Source organism: Salvelinus fontinalis, chromosome 27 (genome assembly GCF_029448725.1).
Source record: "Salvelinus fontinalis isolate EN_2023a chromosome 27, ASM2944872v1, whole genome shotgun sequence".
Classification (NCBI taxonomy): domain Eukaryota; kingdom Metazoa; phylum Chordata; class Actinopteri; order Salmoniformes; family Salmonidae; genus Salvelinus; species Salvelinus fontinalis.
Window position 1 is genome coordinate 14,438,047 of NC_074691.1, and position 17,273 is coordinate 14,455,319.

At 43.9% G+C, this 17,273-nt stretch overlaps 1 protein-coding gene across 1 annotated transcript in view; it reads left to right on the forward strand.

Moving 5' to 3' along the window:
• Nucleotides 1-17,273, forward strand: part of LOC129825107 (scavenger receptor class A member 5-like) — a 51,534-nt gene that overhangs the window by 15,561 nt on the left and 18,700 nt on the right. The window contains exons 4-6 of the mRNA XM_055884890.1: nt 5,294-5,968; nt 15,818-15,898; nt 16,563-16,670. Of these exons, the coding sequence (XP_055740865.1) occupies nt 5,294-5,968; nt 15,818-15,898; nt 16,563-16,670 (864 nt within the window). The remainder of the gene's footprint in view (nt 1-5,293; nt 5,969-15,817; nt 15,899-16,562; nt 16,671-17,273) is intronic.

Here is a 17,273-nt window from a genome sequence, read left to right on the forward strand (position 1 = left end):
GAGAAAGAATGTATAATGATTTAATCAGGTGCAAGATCATCTGTAAATCAGCTTATTGGTAGCTAGACACTGTCAGAAGTATACTCATATTCCAGTTCTTTCAGTAAATGACTCATATAGGATAAATTATGTTGAACCTCTCTGAATGTGATATATAATTTGTTTTGTTAATGATAGAGCCTATGCAGAACCCAGAACCAGTCAGAGACATAACAGATAAATGTGAGGACAGGGAGCCATAACTGTCATGGCTGATAGATGGGCCTTTAAACTTCCCCAGATTCAGGTTAACCTGCTCTGTCCAGATGCACTGTTTGTCTGTCTGTCTGGAGCATGAACACTGTCAGCACCTGCCCTGTCCTGCCCTGCACGGTGTCTTTCTCTATCAGGGTGATTCACTTATATGCATGCCTCTAAGCCCTAACCTTTCTTCTGAAGGGCCCTTGACCTTGGGTCAGAGGAAGAGAACAGGGAGTGACAGATAAGACAGAGAAACAGCTGTTGGGGTTGCTTTGATGTTGATAATTGAATGTTTATTGATAAAGACTCTACATATGGATGTACAGTGGAACATAGACTCACCGGCCAGCTTATTAGGTACACCGTCCATTTATGAAAATTGTTAACTCCTACAGACATTGAGTCACGTGGCCATGGCTTGCTATATAAAGCAGGCAGACAGGCATCAAGGCATTCAGTTACTGTTCGATTGAACGTTAGACTGGGCAAAATGAGTGACCTAAGCAACTTTGAGTGTGGTATGATCGTGGTGTCAGGCACGCCGGATCCAGGCACTCAAAAACACCTGCCCTCCTGGGCTTTTCACGCATGACAGTGTCTAGGGTTTATCGAAAATGGTGCAACAAACCAAAAAAATCCAGTCAGCGGCAGTCCTGTGGGCGAAAACAGCTTGTTGATGAGAGGTGGAAGGAGAAGGGCAGGAATCGTGCAAGCTAACAAGCGGGCCACAAACAGACAAACAATGACGCCGTACAACGGTGGTGTGCAGAACGACATCTCGAAACGCACACCTCGTTGATCCTTGTCACGGTTGGGCTATTGGGTTCCACTTCTATCAGCTAAAAACAAGAAGGAGCTGCTCCAGTGGGCACCGTGGGCACGTGATCACCAACAGTGGTGTAGAATGAGTGGAAAAACATTGCCTGGTCCGACAAATCCCAGTTCCTGTTGTGTTATGCTGATGGCAGAGTCAGATTCTGGTGTAAGCAGCATGAGTCCATTGACCCATCCTTCCTGGTGTCAACGGTACAGGCTGGTGCCATCTCGTCTGCATGGACCAACATCGCTGTGGAACGCTTCAAACTTGTAGAATCCATGTGTTTACCTTATATTCACATTGAACTGTAGGCTGTATATTTTGAAGTATTAGATTCATGCTGTAATATGATGGAGATATTTTACCTGGTCATAGGTTAAGGTTCCCTTTAACTTATTCAATTATATATTCTGTGATGGATACCTTTATATATTTGCGTCCTTCCTCTAGGCACATTCAGATAGAGATGAGAAAAACCTCCTTGACTGCATTACTACTTGCATACTGAGTATACCAAACATTAGGAACACCTTTTGCTCTCAGAACAGCTTCAGTTTGTTGGGGCATGGACTCTACAAGGTGTCGAAAGTGTTCCACGGGGATGATGGCCCATGTTGACTCTAATGCTTCCCACAGTGTCAAGTTGGCTGGATGTCCTTTGGGTGGTGGCCAATTCTTGATACACACGGGAAACTGTTGAGTGTGAAAACCCCAGCAATGTTGCAGTTCTTGGCACAAACCAGTGCACCTACTACCATACCCCATTCAAAGGCACTTAAATCCTTTGTCTTGCCCACTCACCCTCTGACGGCACACACACACAATCCATGTCTCAATCGTCTCAAGACTTAAAAATCCTCTTTTAACCTGTCTCCACCCATTCATCTAAATCGATTGAAGTGGATTTAACAAGTCACATCAATAAGGAATCATAGCTTTTATCTGGATTCACCTGATCAGTTTATGTCATGGAAAGAGCAGGTGTTCTTAATGTTTTGTATACTCAGTGTATTTTGTAATGGTTGTCATGCATGTCAGTATGTGGTACCCACTGAAAAAGATGCCACTATGAATGAACATCACACGTCCTCAGGGTATTTCTTATAAAAGGCTGATTGACAGAGACAGTAGAGGAATGCATTGCAAATTATAGTGTTGGCAGTTTAATGGTTCGATGAGATTTACTTAATCCATGAGAAGATTCCAGCTGCAGGAATGTAAGCAGTTGTCCAGTGGCACAAAACTCAGCATCACACTACCAGTCGGTACTCAACCCTGCACCTGTACATAGTCATTGAACACTGGTCACTATAATAATGTTTACATACTGTTTACCCACTTCATATGTATATACTGTATTCTAGTCAAGGCTCATCCTATATAACTACTGCTGAACACACCTTTTCTATTCATATACTGTCCATAATGTCTATACACAACATCCTATACTGTATATATATATATATTTATATTCCGGACTCTGACATTGCTCATTCTAATATTTCTTTATTTCTTATTTTCTTAACATTTTGGGGGATTTTAGTGTATTGTTAGGTATTACTGCACTGTTGGAGCTAGGAACATAAGCGTTTCGCTACACCCGCAATAGCATCTGCTAAATATGTGTACGCGACAAATAAAATGTGATTTGATTTGATAACACAATGAAGCAATGTATCACTCGTCCTTGTGAACACGATTTTGTAGGATATAGCTTAACTCGTCTAACTTGAACTTTAGATAAGTGTGTTATGATCTTGATGTATTATTGATAGAGTGCGGTCTAACATTAACTGGTACACTCTGTAAGTTGGATGTTTGACATATTTTAACTCTTAAAATACCGAATATCAACTTTTGATTTTCACCAGAACACCCAAGGCTAAAAAGAGAGACATGAGCCACATCAGACAGTACTGTTAGAATATTGTGACATAACATGCTTAGAGTTTCAGGCACTGTTGTAATCTATCCCCTCAACTAAGGCCCATTCAGGGAGAGATTCAGTGATCCTCTGAGAGCTAGATGGAGAGACTAGTTGGCCAAGCCGCTCAGTTTGAGGCTGCTCTCGCTCTGTTCGAGAACAAATGAGTCACAGCGGGCTGTGGCGATCGCCTTCCTCACACTTGGTATGTGTAGTCCATTAGGCCGGTTCCAGACCAGCTCTGGGTGTGGTGCCCCAAACCTCATCAGCCCCAACCTCAGCCCCCTTTGGTCATTTGAGCCTCTGAGTGCACACAGGCGCTATGAGCCTAGCAAACTGTCAAACTGCCACTATTCCTTTTCAAAAACCTGTATATTGTTTGGACTTTTCTCAGAGACAGGAATGAAGACCATGCTTAAAGCAGGTTGTCCATGGATAGTTAGCAATGCAAGTACCCCCTTCCCCCTCTACTAACCCTCCTCAGGAGTTGAAGCTGTAGTCGCCCCAGACTCATGGTTCTCCAGGGACTAGTCAACTTTATCTGTCTAATCATAGTGGTTATGGTATTGTTAGTTCCAGGTCATTTGATTATAGAACCCATTTATATTGATGTTATTATTTTACAAGAGGATGTCAGTTCTTATTGACAATAACACACTTCCACGAGGTCAAAAGTCCCCTGCATGCTGAACTCCTGGGACAGGTACAGAACATGTATGAGGCTACTATTTTTTTAAAGAGGCTGGTTAAGAGGCAAAACAGTGGATAATCAGGGACCTGGGTGTGGGGATGTGAAATCCAAAAACAGGAAAAGGAGAGGCGCGTGGCCTGTATGTTTCAGACTCCTGTTTTTTTTAAACTAGTTTGAGAGTAAACAGCTGCCCAGCACCTGGTCCTAGAGATGGTCTTGCACAGTATGATCCTGTAAAACTCCATGATGCACCAGAACAGTGAGGACTCTGGGAATAACATGTCCGCCACCACACTCTCACAGGGGATGTTTTACACATTGACTCCCCATATCTTTTACAGATTCCGCAGTCCTCGTGGTAGGTAGTCTAGTGGAGGATTGGGGTTGTTGACCTCACCTGCTGGCTGTTTCCATGAGCAGTCCAGTTTACTGGTCGCCACACCCCTGTTTGCAATTTTGTTTGTCTCTGGTGCGCAGGTAAATGTTGCATGGGCGATGTTGAAATGTATACATCAGATCTCCTCCAGAGCATTGTTTGAAACTTAATTGGGCTCCCAGATTCTTGGAAACTGAAATACATGAATAGGAGCAAAGAGTCTTTGTGCATTTTGGAGCATTTCAAGGAATGTGTCTGTTTTCTTGTGTGAGTTCTTGCAACTGGCCTTCAGTAGAGCAGGTCACGCCAAGAGCCTCAATGTGTTACCAGAGACGTCGGTGTCACCAACGATGAGTGATTGAATGCTAAATGAGTGCAGACCTTCACCAGCTCTATATTCACTCGAGTCTAGTTCAGGAACCCACATCTCTCTCCTCTTAATTTATCCTGCTGGGAAACAAATCCATCTGTTTTGGTTTTGTGGTTTTTGCCACGTTAGAACCGAAGTCAGGGAATTGCTGATGAATAACAATTAGGCTTATCTTCGTGTGGAAATAACATACTGTACGATAGACTGTCATTTTGGAAATGTGCACAACATAAAATGAGAAGGAATATAAAGTCCCTTTTTTGCAGCGATGTAGGCAACATGTCCCTCATATTGAAATAATTAATTTAGTTATTTTTCTCTCATTGAGCAACATTACATTACATTGAAAGTATAACAGAGGATGTTGTCATTGCAGAGCTGAGAGGACTTGGTTTCAACATACTGTATCTATCTGGCTGATTGCACTGTTACCAAGAAACTTCCCTCCAACAGAACCTAAACTTTAAAGGCCCAATGCAGCTGTTTTATATCAATGTCAAATAATTTCTGTGTAACAATTAAGATCCTTACTGTAATAGTTTTCCAGTAAAATTGTAAAAAATAAGAAACACAATGGCTTTTGTGGGAGGGGGAGGGCACCTGAAAACTGAAAACTAGCTGTAATTGGCAGACAGGTTTGGAACTCTCTTTGTTATTGGTCTATTAACTTATTTAGGCAAGCCGAAACTCCACCCATTCAAACCCTGCTGATTAGAAGATCATGTAGATTGTATTTTCAACCAGCAAATGTCAGGAAATAACATTGATCCAATTTTTTCACACTTTTACTCTAGTAAGCATTCTTCATCTTTAGCGTTTTCTATGTAAGCGTTGTAAAATCCCATCTCTCTCCTCTCTCCATGTGTCCTCCTCAGTGTCCAGGTCTCAGATGTCCTCAGAGAAGCAGGAGGCACTGATGGAGAACATGACCCGTATGGAGGACCGCTCTCGGGAGCTCCAGCAGTCCCTGGGCGACATCTCCTCTCAGGCAAACCTCCTGGAGAAAATCTGGAAGCTGGAGAACCTGTTCCAGAACCACAGCGAGTCCTTACAGCAGCTGGGCCGGGCATTTCACGGCCTGGAGAGGGACATCAGGGATCTGCAGGGCCACTCCCAGTCGACAGACAGTGCAGTGGAGCAGCTGGGGAACCGTGTCTCTACCCTGAACCAATCGTCCCAGAGGAACGTGAATGGGTTGAGCAACCAGCTGGCCCAGGCCTCTGTCTCGCTGCACGACCACGACCTACTGCTGAAGAGCGCAGCTGTTCAGGTGGACCAGCTCAAGGAGAGGCTTGAGGAGGTGGGCTGGACGGTGGATGCGGTCAACCACACATTCACGAGTGACATCAGCATTCATCACCTGAAGATCCAGGACCTGCAGGTGCAGATCAGCAACGTGAGCCAGGACACACGGTACATGAGGGAGACACAGGTGCAAATGGAGGAGACACTGAAGAACGAGGTGGAGATCCTCAGCACCATCACAGAGGACCTGAGGCTCAAGGACTGGGAGCACTCAAATATCCTCAAGAACATCACCTTCCTAGAAGGTAATAACGGCCCCAACACTAATCACTGGCTAGAAGTTCATGTCATGATTATCCCCCTAGAGTCGATTGACACACCGGTGCATCAATCTAAGTTACATAACACAAAAATCCCCAGCAAAATCGGTGAGTTTTAGCTTGAGATACAGTATGTGTTACTGTATATATCGCACTTTCACAGTGAAAGGGTGGCAGAGCTAGAGCAGTGTTTGTCAGACCACGACACATCCCGAAAATCCTTCTTCTCACATAAACGTCAGTAGCATCCGAACGGTTTGACCTACAAACTATTATGACCACCCTTTGGAAAGGGGAAGATGTCAAAAAGACGATGGTGTTCTCCGCTTTGCTCTACGACCCCCACAGTACCAGTTTTTAAAAAACGAATGGAAGTATTATGGCAGTTTTGTACCTACCCCAAAAAAGGGGTTAAATCTGTATCTCCTAGATTTAGGACAGACAATTACAAATCTTGTTTTTATGATACATTTTTTGACTGTCCTTTTTGCCGTTTATGAATTTGCTATTCAATGGCCGAATTCTATATTTTATCAAAAGAAAACATGAAAAATTAAAAATGTATTCCTAAAGGCGTCCTAAAATTCAGAATCAAATAGCTAAATTATCCATAGTATGACCATTTTAAAACAATTCCTTATGTCATCTTAGCACCACCTCCATGTTGAAAGGAGTTGAGTGATGTTAATCTTTGCATAATAAGAATGTAAACCAGTATCTGATGTATGCTGTTTGTAGATGGGACAGTGGTTTATCTAGGCTGGAAACAATTGTGGGTTACATTTAGAAGCCTCCAAAACCAAGGAACTCAGCCCTGTCATTAGTTCCCCCTCACATCACATTTGTTTGTCATTAAGTGTGGGTTTAGCCAGGAAAGCTGCACCTCACCATGGTACTTGGTGTTTCTGGCCTGATGCCTCCTCTCCCTCCCTCCATCCCAATGCCTTTTGCTTATGTTTCATGCCTACCTTCCAATTTGGCAGCGGTGGACAAATGAGAAGGGAAAAAAACATATTGCAAAAACACACATTTTTGCAAAGTTGAGAGGTGGATTAAGAAACTGTGATGTGTTGGTCTGAGGAGAGCGTGAGCATGGAAACATTTATAATCATCACACAGCCACTTGATTAACAGTATTGGCCTCAGGAGTGACCTGTTTGCTGTTTTAGTGAAGTGTCTTCAGGCTGGGAGGAGCAGTGTGTCTATTGATTTAATTCTCATGGAAATGTGATTTTCGTTATATAACATTGATCTAGCGCTGTTTTCATTATTCACAAATGGTGAAACAAAATAAGGAAAATGTTCTTTTAGATAATTTGATAAATGGACATCCTGGTGTAAAACAATATCAGTCACCTATAATAGCCTACATTTTTTTTTAAAGCAGTCTAATGTTTTCAAATAATCTATCTATCAGCTTGATATTAAACGTGTCAAAACTGATTGCATTGCAGCCATTTTCTGTAACGGGTGACGCTCTCCTCATCCTCGGAAGAGGTGAGGAGAGAAGGATCTTCAGACCAAAACGCAGGCTCAGGGAAATAAGCCATCTTTATTAAACACGATGATGGCAAAACACGAAACGAAACAAACACTTTCCAAACTACAAAATAACAAAACGACGTTGACGAAACCTGAACATAAACTTACATAACTAGACATAAACTTACGTACAGGAAACAGACGACATCGAAACGAAAACGAAACAAACAAACGCTACAGTCCAGTGTGGTACGAACAAACATACTGACACAGGAGACAATCACCCACAAACAAACAGTGAGAATGCCCTACATAAATATGACTCTTAATTAGAGGCAAACGCAAACCACCTGCCTCTAATCAAGAGCCATACCAGGCAAACCGAAACCAACATAGAAACAGATAACATAGAATGCCCACCCAACCTCACGTCCTGACCAACTAACACACAAAAACTAACATAAATAGGTCAGGAACGTGACAGTACCCCCCCCACAAGGTGCGAACTCCGGACGCACCAGCACAAAGTCTAGGGGAGGGTCTGGGTGGGCATCTAACCACGGTGGTGGCTCAGGCTCCGGGCGCGGTTCCCACCCCACCATAATCCATCCTAACTTCCTCCCTCCAAGAATGTCCACCCTCTTTTGACCCCCACAAAATTCCCTTAACAACATATCCAATAGGGACAACACCGGGACAGAGAGATAAATCAAGAAAGAGGGATAGATAAGAATATAGAGATAGATGAAGATAGAGAGGGAGATTAGGATAGAGGGGCAACTCCGGACTGAAAGGCAGCTCCGGACAGAGAGACAGCTCTGGACTGATGGGCAGTTCTGGGTATCCAGCCTTTTCAGGCTGAAGGACAGCTCATGGCTGACTGACGAATCTCGATGCTCATGGCTGGCTGACGGCTCTCGACGCTCATGGCAGGCTGACGGCTCTCGACGCTCATGGCAGGCTGACGGCTCTCGACGCTCATGGCAGGCTGACGGCTCTCGACGCTCATGGCAGGCTGACGGCTCTCGACGCTCATGGCGCTCTGACGGCTCTGGCTGCTCATGGCGCTCTGACGGCTCTGGCTGCTCATGGCGCTCTGACGGCTCTGGCTGCTCATGGCGTTCTGGCGGCTCTGGCTGCTCATGGCGCTCTGGCGGCTCTGGCTGCTCATGGCGCTCTGGCGGCTCTGGCTGCTCATGGCGCTCTGGCGGCTCTGGCTGCTCATGGCGCTCTGGCGGCTCTGGCTGCTCATGGCGCTCTGGCGGCTCTGGCAGATCCTGTCTGGTTGGCGGCTCTGGCAGATCCTGTCTGGTTGGCGGCTCTGGCAGATCCTGTCTGGTTGGCGGCTCTGGCAGATCCTGTCTGGTTGGCGGCTCTGGCAGATCCTGTCTGGTTGGCGGCTCTGGCAGATCCTGTCTGGTTGGCGGCTCTGGCAGATCCTGTCTGGCTGACGGCTCTAGCGGCTCCTGTCTGGCTGACGGCTTTAGCGGCTCCTGTCTGGCTGACGGCTCTAGCGGCTCCTGTCTGGCTGACGGCTCTGTAGGCTCATGGCAGACGGGCGGCTTTGCAGGCTCATGGCAGACGGGCGGCTTTGCAGGCTCCTGGCAGACGGATGGCTCAGACGGCGCTGGGGAGACGGATGGCTCAGATGGCGCTGGGGAGACGGATGGCTCAGATGGCGCTGGGGAGACGGATGGCTCAGATGGCGCTGAGGAGACGGATGGCTCAGATGGCGCTGGGGAGACGGATGGCTCAGATGGCGCTGGGGAGACGGATGGCTCTGGCCGGATATGGCGCACTGTAGACCTGGTGCGTGGTGCCAGAACTGGAGGCACCGTGCTAATGACAAGCACCTTCCTACTAGTGCGGGAAGCAGGGACAGGGCACACTGTATTCTCAAAGCCTACTCTATCCCTGATGCGTGGTACCGGCACTGGTGACGCCGGGCTGAGGACAAGCACATCAGGATTAGTAGGGGGAGAATATACAGTGTGTACAGGGCTCTGGAGACGCACTGGTAGCTTAGTGCGTGGGGCCGGAACTGGAGGCACCGGGCTAGATACACGCACTACAGGGAGAGTGCGTGGAGGAGGAACAGGGCTCAGGATACGCACTGGTAGCCTAGTGCGTAGTGTATACACTGTAGGTACTAGGCTGGGGCGGGGAGGTGGTGCCGGAAATACCGGACCGTGGAGGCGTACTGGCACTCTTGAGCATTGAGCTTGCCCAACCTTACCTGGTTGAATACTCCCGGTTGCCCGACCAGTACGGGGAGGTGGAATAACCCGCACCGGGCTATGTAGGCGAACCGGGGAAACCATGCGTAAGGCAGGTGCCATGTATGCCGGCCCGAGGAGACGCACTGGAGACCAGACGCGTTGAGCCGGCCTCATGACACCTGGCTCAATACCCAATCTAGCCCTCCCAGTGCGGGGAGGTGGAATAACCCGCACCGGGCTATGCACTCGTACAGGAGACACCGTGCGCTCTACTGCGTAACACGGCGCCTGCCCGTACTCCCGCTCTCCACGGTAAGCCTGGGAAGTGGGCGCAGGTCTCCTACCTGCCCTTGGCCCACTATCTCCTAGCCCCCCCCCAAGAAATTTTTGGGAATTACTTACGGGCTTTTTCGGCTTCCGTGCCAGACGCGTTCCCTCATAGCTCCGGTTCCTCTCCCAGGTAGCCTCTGCTCTCCTCAATGCCTCCACCTGTTCCCATGGGAGGCGATCCCTCCCAGCCAGGATCTCCTCCCAAGTGTAGCAACCCTTTCCATCCAAAACATCGTCCCATGTCCATTGTTCCTTTCTCTCCTGTCCCTTACTCCGTTTCGTTTTCCCTTGCCGCTTGGTCTTAGCTTGCAGGTGGGTGATTCTGTAACGGGTGACGCTCTCCTCATCCTCGGAAGAGGTGAGGAGAGAAGGATCTTCAGACCAAAACGCAGGCTCAGGGAAATAAGCCATCTTTATTAAACACGATGATGGCAAAACACGAAACGAAACAAACACTTTCCAAACTACAAAATAACAAAACGACGTTGACGAAACCTGAACATAAACTTACATAACTAGACATAAACTTACGTACAGGAAACAGACGACATCGAAACGAAAACGAAACAAACAAACGCTACAGTCCAGTGTGGTACGAACAAACATACTGACACAGGAGACAATCACCCACAAACAAACAGTGAGAATGCCCTACCTAAATATGACTCTTAATTAGAGGCAAACGCAAACCACCTGCCTCTAATCAAGAGCCATACCAGGCAAACCGAAACCAACATAGAAACAGATAACATAGAATGCCCACCCAACCTCACGTCCTGACCAACTAACACACAAAAACTAACATAAATAGGTCAGGAACGTGACATTTTCCCTTGACATGCAATTAGCCCATTACTAACATATGGATTCTGCTCAGCCAAATCAGATTTGCTGATCCATTATATTTTAATAAACATTCTCAATTTAATTAATAGAAGACTCTAAATAAGAAGTGATGAGTGATACCGTTGATCCTACTTAAACAAACCAGTCACCACTCAATTCAATTCAGTGTTTTCTCCTTCAGCCACCCAGGATGATATGACTTCCAAGTCAACCTGACTTCTTACTAGTCACTATTTCACTCCGATAGATGAATATTTTCCCAGTAAAGTTTCAGGCCAGGCCAGGGGATGTTGAGTGGCTCAAAGCATGGCCAGGACAGTATCTTAGGATATACAGATGTAGGATCTTAGTTTGATCACCCTGTTGCAGGAGAAATTTCCTGCAATGCAAGAAATATAAAACTTGTAGTGTATTTGAAGTTTAAAAAGTCTTCTGACATTTTTTAATTTCCACTATTTTATTTATTTATTTTATTTAACCTTTATTTAACCAGGAAGGGCTCATTGAGATTTAAAATCTCCTTTTCAAGAGCGTCCTGGCCAAGATAGGCAGCACCAAGTCATTACAAAAAATTACAGACAGACAACATGAAAAACTACAAGTAATCTAGTAAAAACCATTCATGAATTCACAGTGTATAACAATATCAAAAACAGCAAATTAAAAACATTGACAGGTCAGGGAATCAGGCTCAAAATCCTTCATCGGAGATTTAAAAACACCAATCGGGACAAGTTCTTCCAGTTTAAAATTATTTTGTAAGGTGTTCCAAGACAATGGCGCAGAGTACATAAAAGACCTTTTACCAAATTCAGTTCGGACATTTGGAACAGTTAGCAGGATAAAGTCCAGTGAACGAAGAGAGTACCCACCACATTTCTGAACAATAAAAATGCCCAAATAAAAAGGTAGTAAACCCAAAATGGCTTTGTAAATAAAAGTATACCAGTGACTGAGCCTACGAGTGGCTAGAGAAGGCCAGCCAACCCTGGTATACAAAGTGCAGTGGTGCGTAAGGGTTTTGCAGTTTAAAATAAATCTCAAAGTGCCATGGTAAAGAGTGTCAATTGATCTGAAACACTGAGCGGAAGCATTCATATATAAAATATCCCCATAGTCTAGTAAAGGCATAAATGTAGCTGATGGTAGCCTCCTTCTGGCTTCAAAAGAAAAACAGGCCTTATTCCTAAAATAAAATCCCAATTTCAGCTTCAATTCTTTTGTAAGTTGTTGAATATGCAATTTAAAAGAGAGGCCGTCATCAATTAGAATTCCAAGATATTTATATGAGGTTACAACCTCAATCTCCTTGCCCTGACAGGTAGTAACAGGTGAAAGGTTCAGAGGTCTATTTCTTGCATTAGAAAACACCATTAGTTTAGTTTTGTCAGTATTGAGGATAAGCTTCAATTGACACAAGGTATGTTGAACAGTATAAAAAGCAGTTTGCAAGTTCTGGAAAGCTTTTGTAAGAGATGATGCACAACAGTAAATAACAGTATCATCAGCATAAAAATGAAGTTGTGCATTTTGGACATTTTTGTCTAAATCATTTATATAAATAGTGAATAAGAGAGGACCAAGTACAGAGCCCTGGGGCACACCATTCAGGACAGACAGTTTAAAAGACATAAGCCCATCAAATTGAGTGCACTGAGTTCTATCAGACAGATAGTTAGCAAACCATGCAACTGCATGCTCCGAAAGACCTACACTCAACAATCTCTGCCTTAGTATAGCATGATCAACTGTATCAAAAGCCTTAGAGAGATCAATAAAAAGTGAGACACAGTGCTGTTTTTGTGAAGGGCTTCAGTGATATCATTTAAAACCTTCATGGCTGCTGTAATTGTGCTATGCTTCTTCCTGAAGCCCGATTGATACATTGATAAAATAGAGTTAGTAAATAAAAACTCTTTTAGCTGTTCACTTACAAGGGCTTCAAGTATTTTCACCAGGGGTGACAGCTTTGAGATTGGCCTATAATTATTTAAAAGAGTTGGATCTCCCCCTTTTAAAAGTGGTAGGACAAATGCTGATTTCCAGATCTTTGGAATTTCATTACATTCCAGAGTTAGATTGAACAGATATGTAAGTGGTTCAGCTATGAAATCAGCTGCCAGATTTAAAAAGCAGGGATCCAAAAGATCAGGACCTGCAGGCTTTCTTTGATCTAAGGATTTCAGGGCTTTATGTACCACCTGCACTGAGAATGGCAGAAAGCTAAAAGTTTGACCAGCTCTCACTGGTTCATCCACACAGGGTTGTACAGAGACAGAGGACACTGGTTCATCCACACAGGGTTGTACAGAGACAGAGGACACTGAATCAAACAGCCTACCAGATGATACAAAGTGCTCATTGAAACAATTTAGCATTTCAGTTTTGTCATATACAGCAACAGAGTCCTTCAAAACACATGACGGTAATTCATTAACATTACTGTTACCAGACATAGACTTAATAGCATTCCAAAACTTTCTAGGGTCATTCAGGTTATCAGTGGTAACAGACATAAAATATTCAGACTTGGCCTTCCTGAGAAGAAAAGAACACTTGTTTCTTAACTGCCTAAAAATAAGCCAATCAGCATCAGAACAAGATTTCCTTGCTTTAGCCCAGGCTAGATTACGGTCGTGAATAATACAAGACAGCTCAGAAGAAAACCACGGATTATCCCGCCCTTTAACCCTGAACCTGCGGAATGGTGCATGTTTGTTTACTATTTGGAAAAAACCATCATGAAAGAATATCCAGACAGTTTCCACATCAGGGATAAGCTCAATCTTGCTCCAATCAAAATAAAACAAATCATGAAAGAAAGCCTGCTCATTAAAACACTTCAAATTTCTCTTACGAATAAAACGTGGATTTGTCTTTGGAACCTTAGTATTTCTAACAGCAACAACAGCACAATGGTCACTTAAATCATTACAAAAAACACCAAACGCAGAATATTTATGTGGAACATTTGTCAATATCAAATCAATCAGGGTAGATTTATCAGGGCATTTAAGATTTGGGCGAGTGGGTGAATTAATCAACTGGGTAAGATTCATAGAATTACAAAACATTTTTAAATCATCAGACACCGGCTTTAACCAACACCAGTTGAGATCACCAATCAAGATCATTTCACTGTAAAGAAGTTTAGACATAAGGTGCGTCAAAGAAGAAAATGCATCACCGAGAGCAGAGGGGGGTCTATAACAGCCAATCACAGTTATAGAGAGGCCCTTTGAAACCTCAATATTCAAAGCAAGAAATTCCAACTGTTTACAAATAGTTCCAGACTTTGCCACACTTACATGGAATTTACATTTTACATATATAGCCACACCCCCACCTTTCTTAACCCGATCTGTGCGATAAACATTGTAACCACTTATACAAATATTCTTATCAAAAATAGACTTGCTGAGCCAGGTTTCAGAAAACACAATTACATCAGCATCAGTGGATTTAGCCCAAATCCTAACCCTATCAATTTTTGACAACAGGCTGCATACATTTAAATGAAAAATACCAAAACCAGATCTTGATTTAAAATCAGAGGGGGTTTGGAGACATTGCATATCAGGGCCAGGGTTAGGTTGCACGTTACCTGATATCAACAACAGAAGAATAACTAGGCACCTCTGTTTAATAACCTTGCACGGCTTCTCTTTTTTAAGAGACCTACTGCAAGCGAATTCTACAAGTGAGTTTCCAGACAATACAAAACAGTCATTTAAAACCATTAGACTTTGGTAGTGACACAAATTCGTACTGTTCACATCATGCCACAAATGCATCGCCACTTGGACGAGTGGACCGAGTGAAAAAGAGCGAGTTCCTGCAGACAAAATGTCTAATGGACGTGAGAGTACATTGTCAAATGTACTCACCCTGCGACAATGTTCGTTTTCTCCAGAGTTCAGTAAAGTCAGTGCACAAAGCAATACCACGTAAATTGTCATTTTCTCTGACCAAAAAACAAGAGGCCAACGAAGGTAAGTGGAGAGAGGGACAGCGTGTATGTGAGTCAATGTGAGTGTTTGCGCTTGTGAGTAGATTGGGTGTTGAGGGCGATAGAGAGAACGGGTTGAGCTGCCACTGACAGCCAGGCGAAGAGCAAAAAGGAGCAGCTTGGACAAGACACTCCGCGGACGAAGGAGGAACTCAGGCCAGCCAGAGATAGGGTTACTTGGGTAAACTTCAAGTAATGAAGTTCCGAGTTGAGGAGGACCTGTGATCTTTACACCAGCAAAAGTAAAATAGTTTGCACTACGCAACAACGAAGTTACGCAACCATAAATAAATAGATTATTAGTGGGTTAAAATGTACTAGTCACAAACAAACGACTTGACATGCTGCCATCTTGGATTGTGAGGGAATGATGTGGTTATCAATTTAAAACATCAGACTTGATTTTCTCTAATGGAAAATATGTCAACCCCTACAAAAAATGTCAGTTCATTATAATCCACAACATTTCCTGTTGCTGCAGGATTATCTTCCTGCTGTAGCAAAATGTCTCAAATTAAGATCCTACATCTGTAAGGATCAGATCACACCATTATGTGAAAGGCTACTTTGGAACATGTCAGTTGGACAAAACAAGACAAATGTCTAACTATTCCATTGTGGTTCCATTGTGGTGTACCTTGTGTAACATGTGCTTTCCATCAAGGCCAAGCTAATTCTACAAACAAGTCTGAAGTCAGTCAACTGGTTCCAAGTACAACAAACCATTGAACGATGTCCCTTATCCATGTTTCAGACTCAGATTTTGCCTTAAGCTCCTCTGCTTTAGTCAGAGGGTGTGGTGAAACAAGAATGACATACCAAAAGGAAACCAGTGACTTATGGGATTACACAACTTCAATAATCATATTGTCTTCATATTACAGTATATTAATCAGTTTATATTATCTTGGGATCAACTTAATGCTTTAATTACGTTGTTTTCAACAGGGCCTCCAGGACCAAAGGGTGAGAAGGGTGATGTTGGGCCAATTGGGTCCCCTGGTGTTGCAGGCCTCACAGGGATGAGAGGTTCGTACACTGTACGGTACTCTCATTTGTCCTATTCTAGCTTTCAACATACATTACTTTCTTCAACCATTTTTGAAACACATTTTTTCTAAAAGGATCTTTCTGTAATTGGCCCGGGTCACAATTGTGAATTATGTAAACACTCATAGACCCTCAAAGACTTATTTCCAAGAAGAATCCTGAAAGCAAAAAAAAAGCCTCCCTTTAGGAACATGGAACATTTGTTATAGCCACCCAAAACACTCCTCCTACCACATTCAAAATCTCAGTTTTTCCACTTTCCTACTCATTAAAGAGTTAGGTACTCCAGTACATTACCTTGTGAGTAATGCAGTGACAATATCTTCAATACCTAGTGAACAGGACCACTGGTGGTTTCAAACCCATAAATCCACTCTGTTTGCTAACAACCTATTAACAGCCCCTCAAACTGGGCTCAAAGCATCCTGGGAAAGGGAGTAAGGGCATTCCCTTAGATAGTCTTTCATGACATAATGAAATTATGAATAAAGAAAGAGAACATTGGAAAATGTTATGTCATGCAATGGGCCCATCGTATTCAAATATCCCAATAAGATAGGTTGTTTTCATTCTTTGAAATGCATGCCAGATATCCTGTTTGAAAAGACTTGGGAAAATACATTTATCTATGTCATCCCGGCAGGTTTAACAGGAGAAAAAGGCATCCAGGGTCCAAGGGGACTAAAAGGCCCAAGCGGCCCCGACGGCCTACAGGGGGAGAAAGGGGAAATGGGACCCAAAGGGCCCAAAGGTATGTCTGATATTATTACTGTCTGACAGCTGTAGAATCATTAGTTAAACTTTCATCTGTACCTACCTGTCTCTTTGAACCTTAAAGGGGTGCTCTCACCGATTGTGCCACCATGCTCTCTCTTAGGCTCAGGCTCCAGAGAAGGTAATCCAAGGCAGATGGATGGAGGATCAGGGTCAATTCCGTCTGATTTGTTGTGTCTCATTGACAACTATATCTGCAGGCCCTCTGCCTTCCCAGCCTAACCCATAGCAGACCTACCTTATCATCTGATGTGCTGAGCCAACCTAAAACCTTGAAGATAGAAATACACTTCATGACCGAAAGTATGTGGACACGTGCTCATTGAAAAAAATCTTGGTCATTAATATGGAGTTGCCTACACCTTTGCTGGAACATTGCTACGGGGACTTGCTTCCATTCAGCCAAGTCAGTTAGATTTTTACACTCTACGCACCTCAGCACTCGGCGGTCCCATTCTGTGAGCTTGCGTGGCCTAACACTTTGCGGCTGAGCCATTGTTGCTCCTAGATGTTTCCACTTCCACTTATTTCTGATCAATTTGATGTTATTTTAATGGACAAAAAATGTACTTTTCTTTCA